At 47.2% G+C, this 19,837-nt stretch overlaps 1 protein-coding gene across 2 annotated transcripts in view; it reads left to right on the top strand.

Moving 5' to 3' along the window:
* The window catches only part of SPTB (spectrin beta, erythrocytic), a 116,454-nt gene that overhangs the window by 49,186 nt on the left and 47,431 nt on the right, over positions 1-19,837 (top strand). For both annotated transcript variants that reach the window (XM_063090718.1, XM_063090719.1), the window contains 6 exons: positions 170-367; positions 16,166-16,317; positions 17,422-17,595; positions 18,764-18,855; positions 19,252-19,332; positions 19,652-19,767. In XM_063090718.1, coding sequence (XP_062946788.1) covers positions 220-367; positions 16,166-16,317; positions 17,422-17,595; positions 18,764-18,855; positions 19,252-19,332; positions 19,652-19,767 — 763 coding nt within the window. In that variant the 5' untranslated portion in view covers positions 170-219. The remainder of the gene's footprint in view (positions 1-169; positions 368-16,165; positions 16,318-17,421; positions 17,596-18,763; positions 18,856-19,251; positions 19,333-19,651; positions 19,768-19,837) is intronic.

Below are 19,837 nucleotides of genomic sequence, written 5' to 3'. Positions count from 1 at the left end.
ATTTTCTAACGAACAACCTAGGGACCCCAGGTAGGAATCGTGTCCCTACAGATGACACGGTGTGCTGCTCCCACGAGGGTCTGCTCCTGTTGGATGTTCCAAATAAGTTTCCCCTGAGAAAAAGTGCAAGGGGGGTGCTACCTGTCTGACTGTGTCGCTGTCCCTCCAGGGACTCTTCCATGAAGACTGAGGCAGAGGTGCTGAGAAGAGCCTACTGACATGACATCAGCCACGGAGTTTGAAAATGTGAGCAGCCAGCCACCGTACAGCCGGATCAATGCCCGCTGGGATGCCCCAGATGATGAGCTGGATAATGACAACAGCTCAGCCAGGCTCTTCGAGAGGTCTCGGATCAAGGCCTTGGCAGGTACAGTTTGGGGATAGGGGTTTAGGGGAGCATTCCACAATCCTGCAGTTCACATCCCTCCTATCTGCAGGGAATCGTCTGTGTTGGGGGTGTGAGCCCCAGCATGGCAGTGATGGAGATGCATTTGCCTGGCCCAGAGGGGCTGGGCACCCCCAATCCCCACCCCAGGAGGGAGCATGGCACAGGCAGCCTCTGCTGCAAGCGTCCCCCAGTTCCTCCCAGGTGCCTCTGAGAGGCAAGGATGTGCTGGAGTTGGTGCCAGGTGGGCTCTGCCCTCTACCTCTATCCTGAGTAATCTGTGGCCAAATTTACAAGTCCAAGAAATTCTGGACGAGTGTCTGAGGCTCTCAAAGTCCAAGTAAGTCTGGATGAGTGTCTAAGGGGCTGGGCAGCCAGGCACAGGTGTGTGGGGCCTCACGGTGCACCCGATTCCCTGCCTGGGCCTGGAGAGAGGAATTATCATCGTCCTCTCTGTGGTCCCAAAAGAAGAGTAATTCGAGAAGAAATTGAGAACAGATAACATTATCCCTGCACTGCCTCAGGAAAGAGGATTTTCTGGAAGAAACCTCTCATCCTTAAACTGGAATTAGATTTTGACTTAGCAGGTTCATAATAGATTTCTGTGCATTTGGGTGCGTGCGTGTGTGTGTGTGTGTGTGTGCGCGTGTGTGCGTGTGTGTGTGAGAGAGAGATTGAGAGAGATAGAGAGAGAGAGAATAAGAGAATGAGAATATGTCTTAAATCTGTAGTAGAAATGGCTTCTCCTCCCCCTACTGGCTGAGATCTGAATCTCAGGATTGTTTTTGTTTTTTTTTCCACCAACCCTCTAACTATTGCATTCCCAGGGTAACTATATTCTGACCCCAGGTCCTTGGCCAATAAAGAAAGTTTGAGTTATGTGGGTGTGTGGAGGGGGTGGATTCCTTCATCTGATCCATCAGTCAGTAACCCAGATCGAACTGTTTCCCCATCCTTGATTGGTCCCATCTTCTGCCTTATGAGAAGAGCACAACCTTTCCCATAAATATTTTCTGGAGTGACCCTCCCACTGGCCCCATCCCTTATGGCCCTAATTTAAGTTCAGGGTGGTCCTCTTCTGCCTTCTCTCCCTCCATTCCGCTCCCAGGAACCGTGGTCCCCAGCTGATCTTGAGGCATGAGTGGGGCCCGGGGCCCCTCTGGAACCATGAAGACCTTTCACCTTGGGAATGTCGGGCTTCCCATCCCATTAAAGGAACATGGTGTCTCATCTCCCTTGCCATGATGGGGCATCCACTTGTCTCAGCCATCACCCTTCAAGTCCTTGTTCTTTATAGAAACTCAGTTTCTTCTTCCTTCATCTCCTTCCCAGCTTCCCTGACCCCACAAAATCCTTCCTTGGTTTTCCTTAGGAACAGATCATAGCAGTGACCCCTTGCTTTTTGCCTGTGCAATTTTAATCTCTTTAAGTAATGAAACTTCTAACCCTTGGGTTTGTCGGTCTGGGTTAACCTCCTTTATATCTTTGTGCTGGCTGGACTTGGAGGCGATGATCCTGGTGAAACAGGTTGAGGGGGTCTCATATTCTGTAAGGTGTGTTGAAGGATGGTGTGAGGAGTGGGGACTGTCCTTTGTGCAGAGATCCTATGATCTGTTTCACAGAAACCCTATTTTTTAAGAAACCAAGGTAAATTCCGTTTTAACAATTAGTTATTGTACTGCCACTATGTTTAAAGCTAAACCCATGGCCAGATATAAAAGGGAAACCACAGAGATGAATTCAATATAGTGTCTGTCTCTAAGGAGTTTATAATCTATTAGGGAAAAATGAACTATGCTAGTAATTAACATAATTAGCATGAGTAGAATTAGAGAAGAACTGTAGGAAAGGCACATAAATTAAATAGCAATGGGAGAGTCAAGGAGGAGATGCAGGGAGAACCAGGGAATAGTTTGTGGAGGAGGCAGCCCTTGAGCTGGGAACCGAAGGGTGCATGTGACTGACAGATAAGTGGGCTGAGGGTGTCTCCAGTCAGCCTGTATGTATGGTAGCTAGGTCTCATGAGCCACCTGGGAGGCTGGTGGAGATGGCTTTAAGAGGCAAGTGCCATGAGAGCATCGCATGTGAAACTTAACGGCCAGCCCTAGGTCGAACAGGAAAGAGCGTTGTCTAACCTTGACTGTGCCTAGTGGAGCCCATTCCTCACCAAGAGCATGCGTCTTACCTACCGGGGAGTGTGTGTCCCCCAGGCAGAGGGGAAGCCACAGAAGGTAGAGTTGCATGCCTGGACCTTGATGATTCAGAACATTTGGCCTAACAAGTAAACCTGTAAATGTGGGGTCCTTTCAAGATTTTTAAAAACAAACAACCTAAGCAGTTCACTGACTTTCTTCTCCTGAGAGTCCACTCTGAGTGACCTGTACTAGAAGCTGAAGCCTTGAAAGGATCCAAAGTGGAGTGGCCAGAAAGACCATTCTGCTGCGGAGGCGGAGCAGAGAAAGGCAGTGTGTCCGTCTTCCCCAGTTTTAACTTGTTGACAATTTCTCCTTCAGTACTGTCTTTGGGGCCACCGTAGCAGTCTAGGCAGGGGTCTGCTTTTCCAGAGGCTTTAAGAAGCAGAAGCCACCTTTGGTCCCCATCACTTCAGCTCCACAGCTGCTCTCCCACTTGTAAGACTGTTGTGGCAAGAAAGGCACTCAGCCCTGTGTCTCTTGTAGATGGTGGTGCTCTGCTTTGTAGGCATACGCGGAATGGTTGGGAAGCTTGGCCTGGCATTTTCTTCCTGAAATGGAAAGTCCTGTAGTGAGTAGGAAAATGTGACAAAACCCAGATTCGAGTCCTCTTTCCACCTGGTAATGCCACTGCTGTGGAGGATCACTGACTCAATTTCCTGTTTTACAAAATGAGGACAATAGTACTTTCCCAAGGTTTTGTGAAGATCACAGAAGATAAAGTTATGTGAAAGTTTTTTACTAGTAATAAAATGCTCGGTGCATGTGAGAGATTATTAGTACTAAGAAAATTTCCTGTAAATACTTTCTGTGCTTTCTCTTTTCCCAACTTCAGACATGTGAGATCATTTGCTCAGTCTTTGTCCCAGTTACCTTGGTCTGTTCCAGCACCTGATTCTTCCTTCTTAGTTCCTACCCTCCTTTACCTTGGAAGGCTTGATTGGAAGAAAAAGCTAGGGACCTGAGAAATTAGGCTAATGCTTATGCTTGGAGCTCTTGGCTTCTTCCTTTGCCCCAGATCTAGTGCCATGGCAATGAAGCCCCATGTTGTGCAGGTCTCTCTCTCTATAAGGCCACCCAGTCTAGGATCCTAGCTGTGTCTCTGCCATCCAGCTGGGTGACATAGGAGGCCCAAGAAACCAAAGGACGATGGGTCTGGTCAGATGCTCTTCCTGACCTGGTACCTCCTGCAGGTCCTTCTCCACTTACTGACCTGTGGTTAGAAGACCTGCGTTTGGTTAATGGGACTTGACCTGTTCTGCCTCTTAAGTAAACTTCCTCTCAGCTCCAGTGGAAATATTCCCTATTCTTCCTTTCATACCATTCCCAGCTCTTCCTCCCTGGGCCTAAATAGACAAGCCATCTGGGTATTCTGCCCTAGTATATAAAAACCTCACCTCTCTCCAAAATTAATGATTTTCCATATGAAACAGGAAATCAGCCTGACTAAAGTGAAGGGGGATGTGGGTAAGAAAACATTGCAGAAGGCTCCTATAAGAGAATAGATTTGACATTGGCATTGCCAAGGAGAGGGCCAGGGGCCCAGCAGGAATATTTGCTGTGTAGATCTCTGAGCAGATTTTAGCTTCTTAATATCAGTCTCTAGCAGGCAGCACTTCATTAAGTGGTGGGTAGCCCTGAGGCTTCTTCCTGAGCAGGGGACCATTCCTCTGCTTCGATGACTGCTTCTGGCACCTTCCTACCTTTGGGAACTGCTTTGAGGGATTAGAGGAAGGGGAGCAGCTGCAAAGCCCAAGTTCCTAGCCCTCCAAGAGGTTCCAGCCTTCATGTTTCAGTGGGAAGGCCCCCAGTGTCTCCTAGAGCTACTCTCATTGTCACTGAGACCCCACGTCCTCTCTTTCCCCTTTTCATCCTGGGAGCCACTCGGCAAACATTTGTGACTGTCTGGATGAAGGATGAAGCACTGCAGGCTGCAGGGAATCTACCAGCCAGAAAGCCCACCCTCTGCACTCTGTCCTCCTCCCAGGAGAGGCCCCTGCCTGCCTGCGTGCCCCTCCCATGCCCCTGGTTGCATACTCCAGCCACTCAGGTGAGGACGCTGCTGCAGGGCAGGTGCAGCCCAGCTGCGGGGAGAGGGGGCAGAATGCAACAGATACCCCAAAAGAGACACCCTGTATGTTGGCCTCCCCCCCTTCTCTCTTCCCTCACTCTTCTCCTTCCCACTCACCCTGCCTTACACATGCACATGGCTTGGCATCCCAGCACCCCACGTGCTACCTGCAGTGTGATTTACAGCTCCTCGGTGCGCAGAATCTTCTCGAAGGTTGCAGCTCGGAGAGTCCAGGGCTTCCTGAGATGGGCCTGTGAGAAGGAGAGGACAAATATGTTCATCTTCAGTCTTTTTTTTTGTTCTTTGGCCCATTGAGCAATTATTAAGGGATAGACTAAATAGAGCCCCTCCTTTTAAAGCCAATGGCACAAAATTGTGTAGCTCACTCAGGTTTGCCATTAAATTGGAATCCAGGTGATGTTTCAAACTAGAGATGAGCCTCCTTTCTGCATTACCTCTTCATAGCCTTCTTGCTAGAAGTGAGATGGGGCTGAGTGGCAAGGTTGGCTGAGGACAAGAACGTGGCTGGGCCGCAGGTGCACTGCAGGTTGCCTCCCTGAGCTCTGAAGCTCGTAGTTCCTGCTGCTTTGAACCTTGATCCTCTTCCCGTCCCACTGTGCCCGGGCCCCAAGGCTAAGTTCTGTGACTGGCAGATGTTCATCAGAGCCTTAGACTGGTGGCCCTCAGACCTACTGCTCCCTGCCCACTCTCCTTGGGTGGTATGGGCTCCTTCCTGACTTCGGTAGTAAGGGGCCCTGAGAGTCTCCTCAAGAGATATGTGACCTCTCCCTCAAGTCTCTTTAACCACCTGTGCTGGGATGAAGTTGATCCCAGGTGCCTTAGGTGCCCCAGGTGCTTTGTGTCCAGAAGGTGAATGGTTTCCTTCAGGGGGCAGGATTCTACCACAGCGGGTGGTCAGCAGCATCTTGGCTGCCTGTTAAGTCGACAGACTCAGATGCAGCTGCTAGAGCCCAAGGCATCCATTGTTCATGGTCCCAATGACTCCTTCCAGCTACCTGTGAGAACAAAGATGGTGTCATTAATGGGAAGTACATTTTTTTCTGCTTGGATTTCAAAACATAAAATGAAGTTTTATTTAGAGGCTATATATTGGGAAAATATACTATTCACATAAATATCTACAATCATCAGCAATCATTTTACTGGAGTGTCAGAGGAAAAAATAACTGGATCAGCAACTTTCTCTTAGAGGTCAGTCATTGTGAGATTGTTCCCCCACCCCAGGCAGGCCGCCATGTAGATAAACCTGCCAGTTACCTGTGCACATAAAGCTGCAAGAGTGGCCAACATGCCACCTGCGCTGTGTGGTCCAGGGCAGGTTTCCCTTTCCCATGACATAATACCTTCTTCTAATGCCCCCTCTCCACTCCTGATAGAAGCTGCTCTTCCTCTCTGAGAATGCTTTGCAGAGCCAGGGCTTTTCCCCTTCTACGGGTGTCTGCCATCTATCATTGTGAAGGTGCTTTATCAAATATTAATACATGGAGGTTAATAATAAAGCTCTGTTCTCCCCATGCAGTGCAGTCTGAGTGAGACACGTTAATAGCCTCCTCCATCTTTGGGACATTCCTGTGGGCTGTCAGCTTCATTCCCAAGGGCAAGCTCTGACACCAGCCTTGACTGTGCATATGGCTGTTAGGAGCAGCCAGCACCCACTCCCTTTTCCCCATGGGCCCTCGTGCATGCTGCCTGGCTGAAGAGGTGCCAAGGGCATTGTTTTCAGAGCATCTGTAGCGATTGCTCATTTCCCTTTTTATCATGTCACTGAGAGAGAATAACAGCAAGGCTAGTAGCAGTTGAGTCTCTGGGAGAATTTTGCCTCCAAACCCTTTGGACTTCAGACTCTGGAAACTCGATCAACCAGGGATTCTCACTTTACACTCTATTGAGAGGGGTAGATCAAATAGTGGCACACGTATCTACATACATATACACACATGCATAATGACAGATTATGGTGAGTGCTGTGAAGATTTACTGGGGACTGTACGAGTTTATAGTTTGTAACATAAACTATAACTTATAAATCATTCAGAGGATTCGTAGAGGCTTGAGCCAGAGCATCAGGTCAGTGGTAGAGATGGGCAGGGCAGGCAGGAGCCCCCTCCCAGAGGGCCTTAGAGGCCAGGGACCTGGCAGAAAGCAGAAGGAAACTCAAAAGGGGTGGCTGAGGAGTTTAATGGGGGGAATTATTTGCAAAGGAGTGTCAGGGTTGAAGAGTCAGAGAGAGGGAACATTAGTAGGGAGAGCTGTCAGGCCTCAGGACAGGAGCTGCCGGAGGGTAGGAGCTGCTTCCAACCCATCAAAGTGCTTCAGCAGGGAAGTGACATGGTTAGATTTGGGGTTTTAAAGTTCACTCACTTCAATAGGAAGAACAGGTTGTGGGGAAGCTGTGCAGAAGTCCAGGAACGAGAAGATGGCAGCTTGAGCCAGCTTGGTGGCCACAAGTGAAGATAAAGTGTTCCATCCAGTAATAGTATTCTTCTGTCCTCCTGCTGCTACAGTTAGGTGACCTTGACCACATTGCTTTTTTGCTCCAGGGCCTCAGTTTCCTCAGCTGTATCACTCGGGACTTGAACTAGATGACCTCTAAGGTGCTTTCAGCTCTCTGTTTTTGTGGTTGTTGTTGGGGGGTTTTTTTGTTGGTTTTTGGGGGGTTTTTGGTGGCTGACCAGTACGGGGATCTGAACCAGTGACCTTGGTGTTATAAGGCTGCGCTCCAATCAACTGAGTTAACCGGCAAGAAGCCACCTATGGAGCAGTGCTGACAGTGTGCCACTTTACCCTGAGCAGCGTAGCTTCGCTTCCTGGCTTGGGGCAAAGGAATCGATGCTTTTTAGCAAATCAGTGGATTCTTCAGAAATTCTCTGCATTCATTAAAGGCATTCTCTAGGTTGAGGCCTAGTCCTGGGCCGTCTTCACTTCTGTGGTCCCCAGTGAGCTGGATCTCTCTGCGCAGCCACCACCTGCAGGCATGAGGACATGCCTGGTATTTGTATGACTGCTTAGTGTTCCAGGTGCTTTTCATCCAGATTCTCTCACTGACCCTTCAACCACTCTGTGAAGTGGGCAGGGTGTAGCTGTTACCACTCCCCTTTACAGATGAGGATGGTCACAAAGCCAGGAAGTGGCCAGGACAGGGCTAGAATCCCAGAATTTTAAAATCATCTCAGTGATGTTTGGGCTGCAGCACTCAGGCCCTCTTGAATGTTCTTCAGTCCTACGCCATCTCATCCTTCTCATCCCACCTGAGATGCCCCTTCCCGTTTTTCTTTCCATTACCAGACCCTTGAGCCTCTTTGATCAAAACCTTGAACTCATTTTTACTTCTGTCTTACATTCTCCAAATACTGTCACCTGCCCAGGCCAGTTGAGCCTTGTTCTATGATGTTTTCCAGATCAGCTCCTGTCATTTCACTTCCATAGTTAACACATCCATGGGGCCATGTCACCTCAATCAGAGACTTCTGCACCTGCCTCTGAGCTGATTTCCCTGGCCCCAGCTTCTCCCTTGTCCAGTCCTATTTACACAGAGCAGTTAGAATCTTTGTCTTCCAACAAATTTTTAGGAGGTTTTTGCTTTACTTAAAAACATCCAGGCTCTTCATTACCTGGAGTATAAAGTTCAAATTCCCTAAACTGTCCTTAAGCTGCTTTGCTCTGGATAAACTAACTGCTTCTCATTCCCACCCCCAAAACATGCACACATGTTCAGACATGCACACATGTACGCACATGCACCCACACACACCTACTTGCCAGTTGCCACCTGCGGGGCTATGAGCAAGACCCTCCCTTTTTTTCCTTCCCATTCTAAAACCATTGTCATCTTCAGACCTCAAATCAAAACTAGCCTTCTTCAAAAATAAAAAACTTTTTGATTTAAACTGGTCTATGATAACTTATTTTCTTTTGCTATATTATATACAGATTCTATTTTATTTTTTTAAAAGGGGATTACTTTTATCTTTTAAGTATTTTTATTAGCAAAATATATATTTAATATAGAAAAGATTAGAAAACAGATAAAAAGAAAGCTAGAGACATTGTTAATATTTCATGTAGGTATTTTGATGTCTATAGATGTATGACTATATATATGTGTAAATATTAAAATGTTACCTATACCATTATAATCTTAGAAACTTTTTCACTTAACAATATACTAGGAATAGTTTTTCATGTCAGTAAATTATCATTTTAACAGCCATATAGTCTTCATTTGTAATATTATACCCCAAGCTAGTTTACCAGCCTCTGAGTGTAAAACTCTTTAAAGCTTCACTTTTAAAGTCAGTCTGTGCTTTATTCTTTCTTGCATTTCCAGATACATAATAAGCATCCTAAAGTTCTATCTTAGAATCAACCCTAGCTAGATTGTATTTAAGTGTTGGGGAACTGTGTGCTAGCTGTTCACGTACCAGTGTGATGAAAGTTAGTTGGTTGAAAGAAAAATTCCTCCCCAAACCAGTTAAATAGGAACAGTAGAATTCGTTCCACTAACATTATTTATGATGTGTCCCTGAGGGTCTATCCCTTTGCTAGGCATCTGTGTCATTGAGGTTTATCACAAGTTCATGGCAGTTAAAGTATGGTTTACACTAGTTCCGTAAACCTTGGCTTCCTGGCACGAAGAGGAGAGAAATGCCAAGTTGGGAACCTGCAAAGGGCTCGGTGTGTAATGATTGTTTCTAGGCCCTGGCCCAGGCTGTGGCCCGGGGGCCTCCCACAGTGCCTTTTCTCTCACTTGTCTTTCCAACCACCTAAATTTACCCGTAGCTTAAGGCTATGAGATGGTAAAAATGCAGACTTCCTCAAGAAGGATACTGTTTTAGTCAGTTTTCTGTTGTCTGTAACAGAATACCTGAAACTGGGTAATTTATAAAGAAATGAAATTTATTTCTTACAGTTTCAGAGGCTGGGAAGCCCAGAGTCCAGGGAACTCGTCTGGTAAGGGCGTCTGCTGGGTCGGAACTCTCTGCAGAGTCCCGTGGCAACCAAGGTATCACATAGTGAGAGAATGGGCTGAACGAGAGAGCGAACCTTCTCACTTGTTCTCCTTTTAAAGCCATCAGAGCCATGCCCATTACTCCATAAATGGGTCAACCCATTCACAAGGGCACGGTCCTCCGGATCTCCACCACCACATCGGGGGTTAAGTTCCAACGTGAGCTTGGGGGGACCTTCAAACCACAGCAGATATCTTTTTGACTTTTCATCATTTATTTCTCAGGGTTTATGAACTTTATATCCTACTTTTCTATGTGACATCTGTTGTTTCTTATTTTAAGAGTCATACATGTTCACTGCAGAAATTTTAGAAAACATGGATAAGCAAAATGGATAAAAAGTCACCCACAGTCTTACCACCCAGCTATAACAACGCCCAGCTGTAGCTTTTTTCTGTGCATATAGGTCTATAAAACTAGGATCGTAGTATGCATGTAGTTTGATAACCTGAATTTTTCCTTAAAATGTATTATAGCATCCTTTCTTGTCATTGAAAGTTCGTCTACAATCTTATTAATATCCTCATGAATGAACCAAAAATATTAAATAATCTCTTGTTGCTGATTATTTAGGTCCCTATTCCCTATTCTTGAGAGCAGATTTTTAACAGAGAAAAGGGGGAGGCAGGAAGCACTCAGGGAATTTTATAGAAAGCCATGAAAGGAAGAAATAGCTCCAGAAATGGTAGATTAAGGTTCCAAAGATGAGATATTTCAACTTTTACTGTCTGGCTTAAAAACAGTCTCCTAGTTTTAAAACAGCCCCACTGGGGACTGTTGGTGACAAACTTCCTGGATGCCCACGACATCAGGAGGTGAAGCAGGTACCAGAGCCGGTGGGGCCAGCGGCCAGCGTGCTGCTCGCCAGGAAGGGAGGAGGGAAGTTGAAGGAAGAGTCAAGAGGAAGCTGGTGAAGGTACAACACAAGAAAGAGAGGAGCCTTGATGCTGAGGGGAGACATTCGTGCTTTACAACCCCTCAGGGAATACTTAGAGGACAAGGCCTCAGAAAGGAGCTGTGTGGTGGGAGTAGGCAAGTGTCCCTCACTGCCCTCTCGGGACCCACAGACCTCACTCCCCTTTTAGGGTCCCTGGGCTGTAGGGAGGACTCCTGCCTTCTGCACCTTCTCCCTCTCAACCTTTTCCTTCTCTTGTGGGCTCAGGTGGTTAAAGATGCTTGGGATTTGTGCCTGATGCAAAATCCCTAAGGCAAGGAAGCACTAAAGGAACTAGACTATCTTGGAAAGAAGGGGAGAGAAAAACATTTCTTTAGAAAAAGGAAAACATAAAAGGCATTGAAACATCATACTCTACCCCATAAATATGTACAATTACTATGGGTCAATTATAAATTTAAAAAAAGAAAAAAGAAAACATATGATGGTACTTCAAAAAGTTCATGGAAAAATGGAATTAAAGGATAATACAAATCTTTTCATGAACGTTTTGAAGACTTCTTCTGTTTTGAATAAGGAATATATATACCTAGTGGGTAAAACTCAAAAGCTATAGAAGGACAAATAAGTTTTACTCCTACCCGTGTCTCCCCCACCACCGCCACGCACACCCTGTTCTCATAACCTTGTGTTAACCATTTCTGTGTATCTTTCCGGGAGTATTTTAAGCCTGTACAAGCAAATGCTCTGTTGTTGTTTTTTTTTTTTTTCCCCAGCTTCAGTTCTTTTTACTGTATACTGCTCTATACATTTTTTTCCACCAAATATAACTTGAAGATTGTTTGATATTAATACATAAACAGCCTCTTCATTTTACAATTAAAAAATATTCCATTGCATGGACATGTAATTTTAATTTAACAAGTCCCCTACTAGTAGATATTTAGGTTGTTTTCAATCTTTTGATCTTTGGGAATAATGCAATGAATGAACCTGTATGTAGATTATTTATCAGATGTACAAGTATATCTGCAGGGTAAATTCCTAGAAGTGGAATTCCTGGGCCCAAAAGTATGTGCATTTGTAATTCTGACCTGTCTTGCCAAATTGCCTTTCATAGAGATTGTATCAATTATACCTTCTCCAGCAACATGTGAATGCTTTTTCCCCCACATCCTTGCCAACACAGTAATTTATCAGACTTTTTCATCTTTGCGCATCTGATAAGTGAAACATAGTGTCTTGGTGTACTTTCATTTTACTTTTCGACCTTTAGTATGAAAAATTTCAGACATACAAAAAAGTAGAGACAGAAGCATAATGAACCACTGCCTAAATTTAACAGTTGTTAATATTTTGCCATATTTGGTTCTGTTTGGGAATTTGAAGTATTTTTAAAGTAAATTAAAGATCATCATGACATTTTACCCCTAATCACTTTATTATGTATCTCCAAAAAACAAGAACATTTCCCACCTAACCATTATACCATTATTACACCTAATAAAAATTAACAATAATTCCTTGATCTAATACCCACCTGATATTCAAATTTTTCCAGTTGTCTCAAAAATGTCTTTTTTTTTTTTTTTTTTTTGTGACCAGTAAAGGGATCACAACCCTTGGCTTGGTGCCACCCACACCACGCTCAGCCAGTGAGCACACCGGCCATCCCTATATAGGAACCGAACCCGCGGCCTCGGCACTCCCGGCACGGGCGCACTGCGCTCCCAGCACCGCACTCTCCCGAGTGAGCCACGGGGTTGGCCCTCAAAAATGTCTTTTATATTAGTTTGTTCACACTAATTAAGGACTATATATTTTAGTGTATATGTGTTTAATTTGCAAGCTTTGGCCTTCTGTGCCTGTTTGCTGGGCTCATTCCTCTCCCTGTCTCCCCTCCCCTAGTGCCTCTCCAAAGTTTTCTTCACAATGTCCCCAAGTACTCCAACTGGACATGGCCCCTCTCCTCGTTGACCCCTCAAGCATTTATTATATGTGCTATTTATCTGGTAACTAATCCAGTATTACCTTGTGGCAGCGTTTGTGTTATTCAAAGGAACTGCTAGTTTGTATGGTTGCAATACTAACTTTGTCAGTTTGTGTCTTGTTTCCTCAACTATATGACGAGGCCTTGGGGAGAGTGGCCTGCCATATGCCCCATGCCCCATAGCAGCTAGGGCAGGGCCTTGCACATGGTAATAGCAGTAGTGATTGTGACAGTGGTAGTCACATTGCTGCAAGCTTTCTGTGTGCCAGCACTCTCCATGTATGCAGTCACTCATTAGTGGATACATTTTTGAGGGTTTTGATGTCATGGGTATATTTGACCTCAAACTAAACCTTTGAAGGGGAGTGTGAAAGAAAGGTCACTGATCATGATACCTAGACAGTAATTCTGAATCAGAGCTGATCAAGTAGGAAGATGAGTCTTCTAGGGGAAGGCCTAACCCATCGGAAGGAATGAAGACAGCCCCCTGGGAAGGGAAGGAAAAGGAGGAGGACAGAGAAGAATGGAGAGGCCCTGAGTCTGATGGCAGCAGGGGCTGTGAGCCAGTCCGTGCTGGGGGAGTCACCCCCTTTCCTGCACTGGCAGGGTTAGGAGTCTGGAAATAAGGCCCAGCTCCTGGCAAGGCCTTGCCAAGGCCTCCTACCCACAGCAGGTCTCTGCAGGATGGCCCGAGTCCCCTGGGAACAGCAGGCCTGGTGCACAGCTGCCTCCCCTCTGTCCACACCACCAGGAGTCCCAGCCCAGCTGGCTCTGGGCCACCATCTCTCCTGCACTTGGAAGGCTCCCAGTGAGCATCTGGGCCATGCAAGAGTGAATGTGCTGAGCGTGCTGATGTGGAGCAGCCGGAGCAAATGAGCTAATGAAAGTTAATCCCCACCCGTGGGCCTTTTCACTCCTTATCATCATTAGCTTCTCGGAATCCCTCTCATGTCTCAATTTTGCACAGTGCTTCAGGGTGCTGGGGATTCTGGGCATTTTCACCCAGAATTCAAGTAAAAGTAACCAGGAGGCCACCTGCTTATACTCTAAACCTGTGGCTCCAGCATTTTGGGGTCCAGGAGACGTCATTCATGTATTGAAAACTGGGGAGGTCTGAGGATGCTTTATGATACTTCAGCACCAAAATATGTGCCAGCCAGAAGCCTAGAATTAAATTTCATGTCCCCAGCTAGAAGCACTTCCTTACCCTTGGCCACACACAAGCAAACAGGACTCAGCACCCATGTAAGGAAATTTTTGGATTCTTAGACAGGAAAAGGAGGAAGGAAGAAAGGACTTCAGTTTTTTTGAGGACACTTACCTCTAAAGGGTCTAAAAATTTCAGCCCCTTAGTGAAAGGTTTCACACTGATTGGAAGGCTTAGCCATTTAAAGGACGGATCTGGTTTGTAGGGAAAGCACCGTGTGACTGTGGCTGGCTCTGTTGAATCCAAATATGCCACAGAATAAGTGTGATTGCTTTCTGTCCATTATTTCATTAAAACTTTAGTTACTAATGGTTACAAAACTATGCTGTCTACCCTAGGTGAATCATTGAACAGTATATGCATGTATTGAAAAAGCACGCTGTACCCTGCAAATATGTACAAGTAAATGTTAAAAAAAAAAAAAAAAAAAGACCAACTTCAGTTACATTTTGCTGAAGCAGCCCTTGAAATCAGGAAAGCAGTTTAATTTGCTGCTGACGAAAAGGGTAAGGAGAAGGGGGTTCCTCCTGAATCTTTACCCAGAGGCCTAGAATGAATGAATGCTATTTTAATTTTATATTTATTTAAGATTTGTATAGTCAGTAGTAGTACTTTTCCTCTTCTTGGAAGTCTTATTTAGATGGCTGCCATGAAATTTTTCATATATGACTCAAACACTCATCATATTTATGATAGAGTCTGTGTGTCTCAAAGACACTATCTGTCTGGTCCTTGAACTCCCCACCTCCACCCAGAGCCTGACACCTGACTGGTGGTACAGTAAACATTTACTGAATGAATTAGCAGATGAATACAGCGTCTTAGTTCCTAACACTAAAATAGCCATGAAGTAGGAAGGAATTTGATGCTACAAGCCTCAGGAACTGCCGGGATTATACCCTTGAGGCAGCTCTGGCTAAGCTCCTCTTTGTTGTTGTTAAATCAGATGTTTAATAATTTATAAAGCCAACCCTTCCACGGTTTGGGCTCAGTTGAGCACACATTCAGCCTGCTCCCACAGCCTTGACATTCCTGCCTGGCGGGGCTACTCTAAGTCTGCCCTGGCTGTGACCTACCCCCGCACTCCTTCCCCAGGGACCCTCCACAACCCCCAGGCCCAGCCAGACTGCCAGGTTCGCTCCAGCCCTGAATCTGCAAACCGAAGTGCCCAGAAGCCAGCTGCCACAAGCTGCCACAAAACCAAGCAGAATGATGTTCACTCCTTTCTCTCTCTTCTCTCCTTTGTTTCTATCTCATTTTTTTTTCTTTTTTGCCACTCTTCTCTCTTTTGATCTTTCTCCTCTCTCTCATTCTTTCCCCTTTCTGTGTGCTATCCCAGTCTTCTGTCCTCACTCCAACATTTTGTTTGCACTTCCCCAGTGCTAACCTGGACGGGTCACCAGCATTCGTTTGTACAGAGGTGCTAAGTAACCTACCTGAACTGGTACAATGTGGGCCAGGATCTTGGTTTGGGTCGATGCTGATTTAGGGTGGGGGTGTCATGTCTCATTCCCAGGACTGAAGATCTAGAACCCCCGCCTGCAGTTCTGGTGTGAGCGTGATAGTGTGATGCAATGCATAGCCCCTGCCCAAGCCTTCCTCATCCCTAACCCCACGTGGACCATACATTCTATATTCGTTCTCTATTCCCTTTGCTCATCATTCTCCTGCACCTACCAGGAACTCCTGAGAGCCGGCAATTTGTTATACCTCTCTGTGTCATCAGGCCTAGCACAGGCCTGCCACATGATAGGAATTGAATACCGTTTGTACAGTCAGCCACAATACAGCTATGGAGCACCGACCGCGTGCCAAGCTTGGGGGATAGAGAGATGAATGAGACAGACTTCCCTGGGTTCTAGGAGCCTACATTCTTGCAGGAGAGACTTACCTTTAACTAATACTTGGAAATGCAAATGCAGGAGCCAGGGCACATAAGGGAGACCCACGCCAGGAGAAGTGCCATTTACAGGAGGAACAGGAATGAGGAGATGGGGTTGGGGCAGAGTAGAGGGCCAAGAGAGAGCATTCTAGGCAGAGGGGATATTTGTTAGGTGGGTGAACCTGGCATTGAAATCTGAGCTCGATGGCACAACAGTACAGAGTATTCTGACTGGTACAGGGAAACAGATGGCTGAATTAGGGGTGTCTTGATACTGTGTGTAAAATGTGATGATGGTGGGAGTGAGCTCTTCATTGCCTTGGTCCTGATGGCATGTGGACCGGTGTTGATGAAAGGCTATGCTTTGATCATAAATGCTCTGAGGAAGGGGGTGGAATGAATACATAAATCTCCTCTGCCAGGCATGGGGGAGCCCGGGATGAAGGTAAAACTCCATGTCACATTGACCCTGCCAACCTCAGCGCCTCACCCAAGGCTCTTCTCCCCATCCAGATGAGCGGGAAGTTGTTCAGAAAAAGACCTTCACGAAATGGGTGAACTCCCACCTGGCTCGAGTGTCCTGCCGCATCACCGATCTCTACAAGGACCTGCGTGATGGGCGGATGCTCATTAAGCTGCTGGAGGTGCTGTCTGGAGAGATGCTGGTAAAGCTCCTTCTGGGCCCCTTCCCCCTGGGCCCTGTGGCTGGTGTCATTAGCCCCTCTTCAGGAGAGACATGGTCAAGGTTTCTCCCTGCTCCTGTGGGAAGTTCCGGTACTTACAGTGTGAAGTGTCCATGTGGCTGACTGGGTCCTCTGGCCTCTTCCCAGAACTTCTTTCCTCCTCCTGATTACTCCTACCCCTCATGCCCCTCCCAGGGCCATGCAGATCTCCTGACTTCCCCACTGGGGTCTGGGCACCATAGCTACCTGAAGTGGCCTGGCCCTCCACCCCCTCACATGGGCTAATATGTATGGATTGCTGGAGGAATTTGCAGCCCTCTTAGAACCAAGAGAGAGGCGTGGGAGATACTTTTCTGTGTGTTTTACCGCTCTTGCAAGTGGACATCTATTAGAGGCCCTCTCAGTTGTAACCCACCCAGCATTACTGCTGCCCCTGAAGAGAAGTAGATGAAGGTTCATGTCTTGCTCAGTTACTTCCCTGGTGACCTTGGGCCTATCAGGCAGGATCCTCTGCCTTCATTTCCCCCATGTGTAAAATGGGGTGACGATACTTGTGCCTGATGAAGTGCTCTGAGATACTTGGGGTTTGAGTGAAAAGGTACCATGTTCTTCTGTCACCTTTCAACTCCAGGCTGAAGTTCTGCTTCTTACCTGCATTGAAATTTGCAGGGAAGGGAGGAGGTTGGTTGACACTTTATCAGTCACCAAGCTAAAAGCCACTCTTATCACCAACCTACAGTAAATAGTTCTAAGAACTATGTGCCTGGCACATAGTAAGTGCTCAGTTAACTGTCTGTTGTGTTGCTATGTTCGAATGACATTTATCTTCAGAAGGCTTTGTTCAGACCCAGAATGGCACTGATGCAGCCTGTTGCAGAGCTCTGGGTGCTTTGGGGGGTGGGGGGAACTTCTGAACTTTGCTGAAAGGAAGGGGTTGACAAGTGTCGAGGAGTGACTGTGGAACTTGGAGTTTGGCCAGGAGGGTGGAGGGTGTGTGCTGATGACAGAAGCTGGTCCAAGCTTCAGCTGCCTGTGGGGTGATTGTGCAGTGCCCCCATGCCCACGGGGGCCACTGCTGTCCCCCAGCCAAAGCCTACCAAGGGGAAGATGCGCATCCACTGCCTGGAGAATGTGGACAAGGCCCTACAGTTCCTCAAGGAGCAACGTGTGCATCTGGAGAACATGGGCTCCCACGACATCGTGGACGGCAACCACCGCCTGGTCCTGGGCCTCATCTGGACCATCATCCTCCGCTTCCAGGTGGGTCCCCGGAGCAGAGGAAGTCAAGGGAGCCTCTCAAAGTAGGGCAGGGCTTGGGGGTCTCATATAATGGTGAATAAAGTGTGAGTGTTTTTTGTGTACATTCTGGGCGTCTAGAAACCTGTCCTACGGGACAAAGCTTATAGGAAGGAGAAACCATCTTCTGTGTCACCCCAGATTGCTGAAGCTGAGAGTAGGTGGCTCAGTCAGTAGTGTAGTCTTTTGAGAGAGAAAATGGAAGTTAATTAGAAGCTGGGTTGAGATCTCGCTGGAAGATCTGCTTTTTATCCCCTCCCCTTATATGTGTAGCATCTTGGTGTTTTAAATAATTTGATTCAGAAATTGCAAAAATAGTACCGAAGATGGGCCGAGCCCGTGGCGCACTTGGTAGAGTGCTGCGCTGGCAGCGCGGCGACGCTCCCGCCGCGGGTTCGGATCCTATATAGGACTGACCGGTGTACTCACTGGCTGAGTGCCGGTCATGAAAAAACGACAAAAAAAAAAAAAAAATAGTACCGAAGATGTACTTCAATATTTTTCAATCAGAAACTTTTCTCACCCTGAAATTCAAGGTCCAGATTATTTGTAAGGAAATTAAAAAGAGCAAGGGAAGGAAAATAAGGCCTTGCACTTGCTGGTTTGGGGACAGAAAGAATCTAGCCTGAGGAGGAGAGGACAGGGAGGAAGAAGATATTGCAAACCAGAAGACTGGAGGCCTCATGTGGGTGGTCCTGGGAGTCTACTCTCACTCTCCATGAGGGTGCGAGATTAAACAAGTAGCAGCAGAATCGGCAAGAATGAAAAGGCAAGAGGAGCTACTGATGAAGGTGCAATACCGTTTAATATTCGTGTTGCTCCTCAGCCTCACGGCCGTGCACCTCCAGAAGCGACATCAGGGTGTCTTGTCATTCTTAGTATCTTATTAGAGTTACCCCATTACAGCTGTCTCGTTTGACATGAGGAAGTCATCCCTGTGCCATTCTGGCTGACTGAGGCAGGGAAACAGGCCACTGGTACCAGGGCCTCAGGGTATGGTGTTGCACAGGGCTGGCACTGCAGGAGGATGGCTACAGAGGAGGACAGAGGGAGGGACCATCCCAGGGAAAGCAGGGAGGCACCAATCCAGATGCAGAGCTGCCTCAGATCTCTCTCATTCTGCCTCCCTCAGATTCAGGACATTGTTGTCGAAACTCAGGAAGGTCATGAGACGCGCTCAGCCAAGGATGCCTTGCTGTTATGGTGTCAGATGAAGACGGCAGGGTATGCCCCGGAAACTAGCCATTACCACGTTCCCACCAGCCCCTTGCTCCCTTGAGCACTGCCATCCCCAAGAGACTCTAGATATCACCCAGAGCTACAGCAGCTTCAATGTAATCAATGCAGTCTCTCCTGACCTGATTCTTTGAGGCCTGGAATACAGGATTCTTTTCCAGAGTTGCCTGCAGTCAAACCATAGGGTCAGACCGTGGGGTCCATTAGGTGTATGGGCCACATCTTATGGGGGAGCCTCTTTGTGGGGCTTAGCTGCTGCCCTCTGAAATGGCTTGAGAAGGGACAGGTCCATTCCTCTCTGGTGTATCGGCCCTCAGTTCATACACTTGTTTAAAGCCACAAAAGAATCTATTTCTTTGGTCTTAATGTTTCTCTTGAATGCAGCTACCCCCGAGTCAATGTCACCAACTTCACCTCCAGCTGGAAGGATGGCCTGGCCTTTAATGCCCTGATACACAAGCACCGGTAAGAGGGAGGAGAGGGCTTGGGGACTGACATCGACAGCATTCCTGTGGGTGTTTGGATGCATTGTACTTAACATGGAGGTCCCAGGAACAGTACCTCCACCATTCTACGCCATGGCTTCCCTGCTTTTCTTATATCCCTGCCACCCACTTCCTCATGTGCTGGTACCCGGCTGCCCCCGCTCCTCTGCTGCTATTCTTCTTTCACCTCTGCCCGGCCACCTCCCTGCACCTGCCAATGTCTTTGCTTCAGTCTGTGGCTACCCTGCTGGTGGTGATGTCATGGCCACTCCCTTTTAACAGTCCAGCTTTGTCCCCAGGCCCGACCTGATCGACTTTGATAAACTGAAGGACTCTAATGCCCGGCACAACCTGGAGCATGCATTTGACGTGGCCGAGCATCAGCTGGGCATCATCCCGCTCCTTGACCCCGAAGGTGAGCCTTTTGCTGCAGCAGTTGTACAAGATGACACTTGCTGGCGGCTCCAGTGCAGGCGAGCCATGGG

Source organism: Cynocephalus volans, chromosome 3 (genome assembly GCF_027409185.1).
Source record: "Cynocephalus volans isolate mCynVol1 chromosome 3, mCynVol1.pri, whole genome shotgun sequence".
Taxonomy (NCBI): domain Eukaryota; kingdom Metazoa; phylum Chordata; class Mammalia; order Dermoptera; family Cynocephalidae; genus Cynocephalus; species Cynocephalus volans.
This window is presented reverse-complemented; position numbering and strand designations above follow the sequence as displayed.